The sequence below is a fragment of the Chrysemys picta genome, chromosome 5, assembly GCF_011386835.1.
Source record: "Chrysemys picta bellii isolate R12L10 chromosome 5, ASM1138683v2, whole genome shotgun sequence".
In the NCBI taxonomy this organism is placed as follows: domain Eukaryota; kingdom Metazoa; phylum Chordata; order Testudines; family Emydidae; genus Chrysemys; species Chrysemys picta.
Genome location: NC_088795.1, coordinates 125,546,261 through 125,558,358, shown reverse-complemented (window position 1 = coordinate 125,558,358; position 12,098 = coordinate 125,546,261). Strand labels below are relative to the sequence as shown.

The window sequence follows — 12,098 nt, the reverse complement described above, 5'->3', positions numbered from 1 at the left end:
GCACTGGACTTGGCCACAGGAGACCTGGGTTCAGTTCCTAGTCCAGCCACAAATTTCCTGTATGACATTGGACAAGTCACTTTATCTACCCTTTATCTGAGCACCCTGCCTTTAAAATAGGGATAATGCTTCCCTATTTCACAGGGGTGTTGAGTATAAAATCCATTCAGGATTGTAAAGTGCTCATCTACTTGGGTGATGAGGGTCATATAAGCAGTACAGTAGATCTTCCTATCAAATTGAACCCTGGCCAAGCTCCCTGAGATTACATCTCAACAGTTTAAGAAGAGGCAAAACAATGAGGTGGTTTGGGCTCCTCCAAATGCTCCTGTTTTCCCTGCCTAAAGCACAGAATCTGCAGTAACTTGACTAGCTTTCCCGTCCATGGAAAATACCTGGAGGCGAATGGCATGGCTAAGCCAAAGCAAGAAGTGCTGAGGTTCTGCACAGTATTAATACACCAGCTGAAACTTTTTTCAAATGAAAAATTTTTCCATGAGGAAGTGGGGTTTGAGGGGGAAAGTTTCAACATTGCCAAACTGAAACATTTTGATCGTTTGTGTTTTGGTTTGATTTTGAAAACTGAAAAAAAAAAAATTGGTTTTCCAATTTATTCTGAAGGCTTTTACCCCACTTTTCCATACTTTGTAACTCTTTTTCTAACTTGAGAAAGTTGGAAGCAGTAAAAGGTATGAAAATTGTTTTTCACCCATTTTATCACATCTTTTACCTGCCCCTGATTCTTTTCCAGTATGAAAAAATGGGGGGAAGTTTGTTTGTACGTACGTAAAAAGGTGGGGTAGAATGGAGGTGAAGCCCCAAAAATCCTAAAACTCAAATCAACAACCCAGGTTTTTTTTTTCAGTTTCTAAACATCAAAACAAAACACACAATGTTTTATTTCCATATCAAAATTTTTCAGAAACTTTTTTGTTTGGCAACAAGTTTTGATGTTTCAAGTTTTCACCCCGATTTGGAACAAAGGCAAATATTAACATTTCCCACAGGATGAAAATTTCATTTCCTGACCAGCTCTCATAAATGGTCAGATGGCCAGCCACCATTCACTGAGTGTGTAACCTATTGTATAGTACTAATGCACTCTAGTTATGCTTTTACTTTCTAGACTGCAAGAAATGCCTATCCCTTCCTAACAGTTTCTTTCTCCTCTCTCTCCCCCCCGTCTTCTCCAGATGACGCTACTGACAAGGATCTTTCTGACCTGGTGTCCGAAATGGAAATGATGAAGATGATTGGGAAACACAAAAATATCATTAACCTCCTAGGCGCCTGCACGCAGGATGGTATGTTTCAGAGAAAGCCATATGCTACCATCGTACTTCATGATTTCAGTGGTAAACAGTCCCATTCTGCTCTGTGGTGCACGTTGTACTAGCGCAGCCTTATGTATACACAGTTGCTTTTCCGTACCTCTACTGCAGGTTCCTGGCCCAGCAAGCATAGGGATTTTCCCCCTCCAATGTAATATTGTGCTCCAGGAGCCGCTTATTCAGGCTGTGTAGAGGCCAGGAGGATTTTACCCTTTCCTCATGCATCTGAATTGGCCACAAGATTAATTGTGTGCACAGACATAACTAACTGTGCTTTGCTCAGTGAGAAGTTGAGTGGCTTTTAGATATTGGAGCAAATTTATGGTGTTAGGAAAGTCTCTACTTGTTATTGATACTGGTTTTTATTTTGTTTTTCAAATGCTTTTCCTTATTGTCCTTCTCCTTTTTGGGGGGTGGAAAATGGAGCTGGAAACGGAGAGATTGGTGGTTTGACTGTCATTTATTAGTATTTACTCACTGAATGCCCAAAATATGCTGGGCAAGACTCGTGATTAGAGCATTGGCTTTGAGTCCCAACTCTGTGGGTTTAGGCAAGTCACATAATACCCTCTATGTCTAAGCCTTTCCAGCCATCAAACAGAAAGGATAATGCTCACCCACAGGGCAGTTAGGCGGGTGAGTTAATGTTTGTGAAAGGCTCTGAAGAGATGTGTTTGTCAGAGGCCGCTTGGCTAGGGAACCTGACTGCAAATCGAGACCTGAGCGCTGTTCCTATCTAACTTTCTTAGGTACTTTGGTGGCCCTCAATACTATAGTATCCGAGCACCTCATAGTCTTTAATTCATTTATCCCCAGAACACCCCTGTGCAGTAGGGAAGTTCACAGATGGGGAACTGAGGCACACAAATAACGTGACTCGCCCAGGGTCACACAGGAACTTTGTGGCAGAGCAGGGGCTTGAATTTGAGTGTCCTAGACTAGTGTTCTAACCACTGACCCATCCTTCCTCTTTAATGCCACATTTGCTGCTGACTTGTCATATGATTTTGTGTAACGTCACCTCACTACCTCATTCCCTTTCAGTAAAATGAGGCTAGTGACGCTCACTCCATTTTGCAAGGCGCCTTGTAATTATGATATAACAGCCAGATTGTGACTGTTTTTTGTTGGCAGGCCCACTTTACGTTCTGGTAGAATATGCGTCAAAAGGGAACTTGCGGGAATATCTCAGGGCTCGTCGGCCGCCCGGCATGGACTATTCATTCGACACCTGCAAGCTGCCAGAAGAGCAGTTAACATTTAAAGATTTAGTCTCGTGCGCCTACCAGGTGGCCCGTGGCATGGAATATTTGGCATCTCAGAAAGTGAGTTGAGAGACTTAGTTTGTTATTATTTATCACATACATAAACATATGTGTCGGGCCACAGATATGCAAAGTGCATTGCAGGCAAATAAATGACTGGGTTCTGCCTTTAAGAGCCTACACGTACAGGAGTTATCTTTTTCAGTAAGAAATGCATTGCTACTTGCAAAGAGAACTAGAAGTCCATTTGTGTATGATGACATCCATTTATGAGCAACTTAGCTGGGTGCTCCTTTGCTCTAATCAACAATCCACCAGTAAGTGTGTGAACAGTGTGGCAATACAAAGACACTGCGGAGTCCGTATGAAAGGCAGATCTCAGTTGTGTGTTTTCAGTGAGCAAATACAACGGTCACACAACAGAAGCATCTAAATGCAGAGGTAATTGACTTTCAGATGTCCGATCCTCAGTCAATCTCAGCCAATATCCGAGGGCGGCCACGGTCAGATTTAGAGCCATGCTGAGCTGCATCTTGGTGATGTCAGCATGACAGCAAAATTGAAAGTCACTTTGAGAGATAATCTCATCTCAGACAATAGAATCAGGAACCTCTGTGGCCCCTTTTCAGTAATGCTGAAAGTGCAGAGCATCAAGGCCGAGGCAGAGACCCAGCCTATGACAAACATTCGTTTGTTAGAAGAGCAGTATCTCTACTAAGTTACCAGGTGAACGTAGACTCCCTTGGAGTTAGCCCAGCGAAGGATTTGGCCCATTCAAAACAAGATCTGACACTTACATAGAGCTATCCATGGGCTCCGAAAGCGCTTTACAAACATTGGACCCGGCACTATTCTCACACTTGCTTCACTGGAGTTACTCCTGATTTACACTGATGTAAACAATTGGACAATCAGGCCCATTTTACAGATGGGGAAACTGGGACATTACATTATACACCGTGAGTCAGTCGTAGAGCAGGGAATCAAATCTTAATATCTTGATTCCCATGGCCTTACTGTAAGTAAACTATTAGCCCACATTCTCTTCCCTGGTGGTGGCAGCTTAGTGTACAGATCTGGCCGATCTCCCGTGGAGGAGAAGGGGCCCTCTCCAGTCCAAGTGTCCCGCCCTGAGAGAGCAGATGAAGAAGAACTGCTGTCTTGCCACTGGAGGCGAGCGTGTATGTTAGATGTTGCTAAGAAGTAGTTTGTCTGAGACTGCATGTGGCAGCGATGACCTAAAGGGCGAAGAATTAAATGGTGCAGCTTTATTGGCTTTCGAGTAAATGAAATGGCACTTCATAAACCACGAATCGTAAGCAGCTTAACGAGCCCAAATGTATCTCTGTCCTCACCTTTCGCAGTGCATTCATCGAGACTTGGCAGCCAGGAACGTGTTAGTCACTGAAGACAATGTGATGAAAATAGCCGATTTTGGCCTAGCCAGAGATGTTCACAACATCGACTATTACAAGAAAACAACCAATGTGAGTATGGAGCTGCCAAGTGCCTGGGAGGTCCCAGTGGTGGAGGAGTCAGCAGCACATGCCCTTGGTCCACACCTTCTTTTTAAACAAATTACTGCATTGAGAAAAACAGTTTGGCTCTGATCCAGCCATTGGGAGCAGACGGGCAGGCCCCCTGCACCCACCAGGAGTCCTGTTGAGATCAGTAGTGCTGCCTAGACGCAGCAGTCCATCCGTGCACTGTCAGTCGCAGGATTGGTGCCTTCACGGCATTTTCTTACACCGTGATTTCTAGCGGTGATGGGATCTGTGACATCAGGGAGGCATCTGTGCATCGTGAGCTTTGACAAAGTGAAACTCACTTTCTGCTGAAGGAGAAATCAAGCCACCTTAGTTGTTCCTATTCACTGCAGCTGTGGTTATATTGACCCTGCACTGCTCATATTCAGAGCTTTCCAGTACCCCTCACTTCAAGGGCCATAACTCAGTCTAGTACTAGAGTTACCTGCATTTCACATACATCCCTCGCTCTTATAGCTGAAAAGTATTTGCATCAGATACAAAGAATCCTAAGGCTGAGGTTCTAGAAGGAGTTATTTACACTACAGGAATGAATCCTGCAGCATTTTAAGTTTCCTTGGGAATCATTTTCATATGACCCTCGTTTCAGGCCTGTGTCACACATTGCATTCCCCCCTTGGGCCCCTGGCAGGGTGAGAAAGAGAGTCCTGTTGAAATGACACCCCCCCCCCCCCCCCATTGGGTGAATTCACTCTGTGCATTTCCCTCTATATTCAGACTAAGCAGCATTTTTGCATTGAGTGAAATAGTCTCTTCAAGCCAGCAAGGCCCGTGTGTGTCGGTCCCACTCTATTTTGAAAAGGAACAGCCCCACAGCTGCTTTGTACACGATGGATGCTGTTTTTCATGCAGAGATTTAGATGCCTCGATACATTAAACCTGCCTTGGCAGTGAAATGCAGCATGCAAGAGGGAGGGTGTTTATAACACAGATAGTCAGTGAAGACCGGGGATCAAATGTTATAATCTGTTTACATGTGGCCACTACTGCCTGCACAGTGATCAGGGAAGCAGATGTGGTTGCTAATGAAAACGTTTCAAACTGGATTAAAATAGAAGATTCAGATGGTGCCGTTGTGGCTGAGTGAATATGCTGATGGAACATTCCCTTTGTCTTCCTAATTACAGGGTCGGCTGCCTGTGAAATGGATGGCTCCAGAGGCATTGTTTGACCGGGTCTACACTCACCAGAGCGATGTGTAAGCATTACCCACATTAAAAAAAAATTTAAAATAAAAGCAAAACAAAATACCGGAGGATCATAAAGACAAATGCCCTGCTAAGCACAAATGGGACTTAACTCTGGGCCCAGTGCTGGTGAAGACTGATGGCAAAAAACAAAGCTCTCCGCTCGACAATAAGCTTTGTAATTGACTCTGAAATACAGTTCTGTACATGCGACATTGCTCTGCCCTCAGATAGCAGCTTTCATCCAAAGATCTCCAGCTCTTGAGCTAAGCCTCCTAGTACTTATATAAACATAAGCAAGTCTTTCATACTCAGTTTGTAGATGAACAGACTGAATCGCAGAAAGGCTTGATCTTGCAGTCTTTGCGCAAGCAGAATTACCATTGACTTCGATCTGGACGATCACTTAGCTACAGTAGGAGGTTCAGGCCCTACCTGACTTGTTCAGAGTTACTGGAGCTGGTCAGACAATAATTCATTAAATACATTATCTGATTAATTTTGCTATTTTTGGGGTCAACTAAATTATTGTACAAAACCATGTTTATTTTAACCTAGCTAGTTTCAATGGCTGCACGCTGTAAAACAATGGCATAACTGGAATGAAGAGCAGAACAGGCTGTTAAACTATTTCAGGTCACGGCTGAACTCAGAACTATCCACTTTAATGTCTATGAAAGCTGAAATCGCCCAGCTAAGCATAATGGCTATTTTATTTTTTAATAGTGGGCTCCTTGTGCCAGTTTAGCAGAAAATCTGTGGAACTGCCAAATACAGCTGTTTCTCTGCTGAGCTTCAGACACATTTGTATTCTCTCTTTCTGTAAATTTCACATGCTGTCGCTTCGGTGATCTGAAATCCGAGTTTCAGCACGTAGGTGGACACGTCAGCTTACCTAAATTAGAGAGAGATTGAGAGACAGATCATCTCTATTTTAAAAGAGAAAATTAAGGAGGCAAAAGATATTTTGAAAAAGAGGACTTTTAAATGTAGCGCAGCTGCAGTGCTAGGGCATGTAACATTAGACCTCTGCTGATTTTTGTAGGGGGTGTTTCTTCCAGTCCGGCCAGTGAAACAAGGGTTGTAACAAGCAAGTTTTGATATCGGCTTGCACAGTGGCCTGTGGTTCCTAGCCTGCGATTCAGTGAAGCTGTGCATGAATAATTTGATTTGTTCCATTCAGTGGAGCTGGTGGAAGACCTAACAAAGCGCCAGGGGTAATAAATGGGCTGTCACCTATCTGATTAAATGCTCATTTCAGTTTCAGACATGGTGCCTGGGATTTCTTTGCTATTGAGTTGGATTAGCAGAGATCTCCAAGTAACTAGTAAAAATGGCCTAGGCAATTAGTCACGCTGTTGATGGCTGTGTTAGCTATGCATGGCTGCACCGAAATAAAGCAAAAAAAACAAACAAACTGAAAAACCTCATTGAATTTTAAACATCTTTCTTTGGTTCCCAGCTGGTCTTTTGGAGTGCTGCTATGGGAGATCTTTACTTTGGGTGGGTCTCCATATCCGGGAATTCCAGTCGAGGAGCTCTTCAAACTCTTAAAAGAAGGCCATCGGATGGACAAGCCAGCAAACTGCACTCATGACCTGTAAGTGAGAGAGCATGGGCGGGAGTATCCTTACAGCTTCGTTTCTAGAAACCTTGACTGACGCCTAAGTTCATTTTCCTTCTTAATTCAGTTTCTCCAGTCCCCTTTCCAGTGTGTGTGTATAAATATCGCTGCCCGTTCCTTTGTCTGACCCCCACTTACTACTATTTAGCTGGCCCTGCTGTGCGACTGTCTGGCTGGCTCCAGATAAACTTACCAGACCTGATGCATTTAGACTCATTATGTCCCTGACAGACAAAACATGCAGCTATGCTTGGTTGATTCATGTCAACCCGTGCCCAGCTCAGGTCTATGGATTTGCCTAGTGAAGCTCAGGCAGAAACAGACTAAGCAATTGCTTAGGGCCCTGAGCAGTATGTGTGGTGGGTGGGTGAGTGGGTGGGGAGGATAGTCCTGTGGTGACTTACCCTTTGAATACAGCTTTTCCTGCCTGATGTATTTGTCTGATTGCGGCACTATACCAGAAACAAGGGTTTATATTTCATGGCATCCCTGTAAAAAGGAACTTTGAGAGATTGCTCTTCAGAGCCTCTTTCTGTTCAACACACAAGTTGCCTATGTATAAAGGGGGCCAAATTCTGTCTTTTGGTAGAGTTAAGTGAGGTGTAAGTCAGGAGAGGGTTTGGCCCACCCAGATGACTGTGACAAGTAGTAATAGGGAGATAAGCTCTTCTGTCCAGTACCGGCACGTTGGTCACTGTGCAGATGAGAAACACTTTCTCTGGCCCTGAGACCATTGCTAAGAGGCTGATTCTGAGCTTCAGAAAATGGCATCATTACATTTAATTTCCTTCCTTGTTGTTTCAGCTTCAGTAACGCCCTAAACGAATGTGAATTAAGTAACATTTAATTGCCTGTGTCTAACTCTAGTCAGTACGCTGGGACTGAGGCAGGACAAATCACTATTCAGTGAGCGTCCTGCTAGCAACGCTCCATTTTAAGCCTATTGTCTCGCCATTCCCTACTGTTGTCTTTTAACTCTTCCCTGGTCCAGTTGGCTTTGCCTACTCCACACTGTGGACAAACCTGCTGTAGGCAAAGCTTTCCCTGCTGTATGTTGAATTTAAAAGCAGACCAATCTGTATGAAATTGGTATGTGCTCTTGTTTCATAAGTGCTGCATCTCTGTGGGAGGATGCCCTCTCCTGTAAACATCATTGGTTACTGCTCAAGGGAGAGGGCATTCAAGACCAATAGGGCATGGTGATTGTCCTCTTGCCCTGTCACTTGGCTGGGAGCAAGAGCCAGGCCTTATCATTGTTTACCATGCAAATCAGATTTCTGACTAGGACATTAGGGGTTTCTGTTTGGATAATCCAATGGCTTCCTCTTCAAATGTGATCATTTATGGCCAGCTTTGTGATTTGCAGGTTGCCCATATTATTGTAAAGGGGTGGGCGTGTATGTCAAAGAAATCAAAGTGTGAATTTCCTCCTCATTTTCCCTTTGGGGCCTCCGGTCCTGCTGCCAAAACCATGAATGCTGGGGCTACATAGAGCTCCAAGCCATTGGCAGCCTTAGGCCTATGCTCCCGATGCCATTGCCGAGGACCGTGTGATAGACAGCTACAGTAATAAAGCTGCTGACAGACCCAGCTGCCTTTCTCAGTACTCTGTAACATAGGCTTTCCCTCACTCTCCACACCCAGTTTCCATACCTGTTCCTCTTGGGTTCCAGCACTGCGGGTTCCTACGGCACTGTGCTGGAGAGGTTTCCCTAGGGGATCCTCTTTCTTTACTTTACTTCTGCTGCAGGCATACCAGCTGGGTTGTGTTATGCCCTGCAGCAATGCACTGACCGGTGGCCATGTCTGGGCTGGGCAGTGGGTTCAGGCACAGAAGAGCTGCACGTCTCACTTTGCTTAGGGCAATGCAAAGGAGCGGGGGCTGGCCCTGCCTCAGCAGTTGCATGGGCCAAAGCCTGGCTGTGCTGGGACACGTATATCTGCACACGTGCTCTTCTCTTCCCCCACCCCGATCACAGGGAAGACCTCTTGTTCTTTGTTCTCCTCAGGTACATGATCATGAGGGAGTGCTGGCATGCAGTCCCATCGCAACGGCCGACCTTTAAGCAGCTAGTGGAAGACCTGGATAGGGTCCTTACTGTAACATCAACTGATGTAAGTATTACTCTCTGGCTAAAGATCAGTCCTGAGTAGAGATGGGCCTGAACCAGAACCCTGCAGTTGATCTCTCTTGAGCTCTGGAGGTGGTTTGAAATTCAGACCTGGCCCCTACCCTACCTAAGCCAAAATCCCAGGTCCCAAAACCCTCATGCTTCGGGGGTGTTCAAAACCCAGCTCTGGCATTCCCAGATCTAACGCTAATGCTTGCGGTAACTGAAAAGCATTGCAGCATCATTAGCTATCTCTTCTCTCCCACCCCTGACCATGTAACCATGTGACTTTTCTCCTTGCCCTCCTTGCAGGAGTACCTTGACCTCTCCGTGCCATTCGAGCAGTATTCCCCCGCCTGCCAGGACACACACAGCACCTGCTCTTCGGGAGATGATTCCGTGTTTGCCCACGACCTTCTGCCGGATGAGCCATGTCTTCCCAAACACCAGCAGTGCAATGGTGTCATCAGGACATGATGACTCCAAAAACACAGACAGACCATTGAAAAAAAACTCACGAATGTAGGCTTGGAGGAGGCCAAGGACAAACCGTAGTGAAGGATCTTTGAATGAAACAGCTTGGTAATTCAAGACGTTTTTTGTTGTTGAGCCGTAGAAGGGTTGTGGGGTTTTGGGGTTATTTTTTTTTCCATTTTGCTGTATAAGAAGTCAAAAAGCACTGTTTGGCCTGAAGGACCTAATCTCTTGCCAAGATGATTATTATATATACATATATATATTTAAAAAAAAAAAAAAGGTTAAATCTAGGGGTGCTGACCTCTGGACCTCCGGTAATGTATTATCGAGTGCCAGAGTTGCCGTTCTGTGCCTGCAATACAAAGAGGGGGGAAAAAAAACTTTCTTTTTCTGGGGAGGAGAAGTGTAAAGAATGTAGAAATTCTTTGCTTATGCAATCTGTACATGAACCTTTTTGGTGAAGCTCAAAAGCCACATTGCCTGCAGGGATTAATATATTTATATAAATAGCTGTATTTTTGTTGGTTGGGTTTTTTTATAGTCGCTTGATCATTACCCAGCTACTTAGATTTTTTTTATTTTTATTTTTTCAAAAAAAAAAAAAAAAGATTCCCCCTTTTTTTTTTTGACATAGTCAAAATCTCAAAGGAGTTAATGGTTTGGTGACAAACAGCAGTTTGACTGTAATAGATCATAACCCACTCTTGCACTAGCGCTGCAGGTGACTGGTGTATAGAGAAGAGTCAGAACATTCCAAACGGAAGGGCAAATGCATGAAGGTTCATTTTTAGGTTCATAGGGAGGAAAGCATCAAAGTGGCGGGTATAAAGGTACCACATGTCTCCGGGGAATTGCCAAATCATTAAATCACAAGCAGAATTAGTCTCTGATCTTGCAACTTCTTATACATGCGTAGACTGTCCATCCAGAGCCCCATTGTCTTCAGGGGGGCTTCATGTGAATGCAGTATTTTGCCAGTATGCTGGATGCTGCAGGATCAGGCTCTAAGAGATGGAGATTTGAGTTTTTGGTTTTTGCCTTTAAAGCCCAAGAGAAGCAGCTGTTTCGGTACTTCTCCCCTTTAAAGCTAGTAAGTTGTCTCCATCCATACGCAGTGACTTGGAGAGAGAAATTACGGGTACCTGTAGGCAAGAGCCTTTAACTTATATCAAAAAGGTTTATTCCAGAGAATTGTGTACATATCTATAAATATATACTGTATATATATATATATAAAAGAATGTATAATACTAATGCAACGTAAAGCAGTACTGAGAGGGAAATCTCTCAAAGTAAGAGCATTGCAATCTAGGATATACTGATCTGGGCAAAAGATTTTGTTTTTATATCTTCACAGTTTTGTTTTAAAAATTGTATCTTAACATGTATATTTGTAAATTTATTTATAGACATTAACATATCTGTTCAGTGGTTGAAATAGCATAGCATTACTGTAAACTTTAAAATTTACTGCGTTTAAGTTCTTTAACTTATTAAATATGGAGAAAAATATATTAATCAAGTTTTTCTTTTGTGTTTACGGGAAATATTGAGAGAATGTATAGATGTACAGTCCTCTAACAAATTACATTTAATGTTATAAATATATTCATTTTAAAAAAAAAATTAGTTTATCCTGGATTGCAGTGAGCAAAGGTAAGTTTATTTTGCAATACATCATCAGTGGTTAAATCCAAACAAATAACAGAGAGATGATTTTTACATATTTGAAAAACTAAAGCCAAGAATTCTTCCATCAGTTTAACCACTGTGCATTAAGGGGGTGTGGGTGTTTATTTTTCTATTTTTGAATGAAGGTATTCTTTGTGGTTGATCTTAAAAACAAGTATGCAGCAAAGCTAAATGTTGACTTTGAATGATGCACATTATTTATTTTTTTTCTCCTTGCCGGTATCATTGCATTTTTGGATTTAAGAAATAACACACTGGCAAAACAGTAAGAGGAGCCGCATTCTTTATAGGGGAAGTAAAATGATTGTATATTGCTTTTAAGTCTAACGCATGCTAAAAATGCCAATAATGCCTAATTTGCTGGACTTAAATTTGTATGCTACTTATGTGCCTCTGTGCCAAATCACTATTCAAAAAGCACACTAAATAAACAGGGGAACTTTAGTATGGACCAGAAAGGCATGGGGAGGTATTTTTATGAGAAGATTTTAATTCTTTTACTAACACAAAGTGGCAAATATCATAATTACATGGTGGTTTGATTTATTTTTTTCTCCTGTGCATACAAAATATCAGTGATTCAAAATAACAGGCTGACAGCATCTCACATTAGTATTATTTTTTTAGCAATACAATGCTCTTCTCATAAAAGTAATAATTTATAGTTTGAGGTTAAGTCCGTGGAAGTTCTTGAGAAAGTAGATTTCTATAGATTTTTTTTTTTTAAATTAAAAAGAAATTTTGGTATTTTCTTACAAATGTCTGCTAATTGTACATTCCAAGTACCTAAAGCATTAGGTTTCCCATTAAAAATGTACAAATTTGTGCATGATTTCAAATGTTATTAGATATTATAAATATATA

The 12,098-nt window shown here is 42.7% G+C and overlaps 1 protein-coding gene across 6 annotated transcripts in view; it reads left to right on the top strand.

Moving 5' to 3' along the window:
- FGFR3 (fibroblast growth factor receptor 3) overlaps nucleotides 1–10,169 on the top strand; it is a 75,276-nt gene extending 65,107 nt beyond the window's left edge. For all 6 annotated transcript variants that reach the window (XM_008169693.4, XM_008169692.4, XM_065597134.1 and 3 more), the window contains exons 12-18: nucleotides 1,194–1,304; nucleotides 2,466–2,656; nucleotides 3,961–4,083; nucleotides 5,271–5,341; nucleotides 6,793–6,930; nucleotides 8,964–9,069; nucleotides 9,378–10,169. In XM_008169693.4, the coding sequence (XP_008167915.1) occupies nucleotides 1,194–1,304; nucleotides 2,466–2,656; nucleotides 3,961–4,083; nucleotides 5,271–5,341; nucleotides 6,793–6,930; nucleotides 8,964–9,069; nucleotides 9,378–9,542 (905 nt within the window). In that variant the 3' untranslated portion in view covers nucleotides 9,543–10,169. The remainder of the gene's footprint in view (nucleotides 1–1,193; nucleotides 1,305–2,465; nucleotides 2,657–3,960; nucleotides 4,084–5,270; nucleotides 5,342–6,792; nucleotides 6,931–8,963; nucleotides 9,070–9,377) is intronic.
- Nucleotides 10,170–12,098: the final 1,929 nt, after the last annotated feature.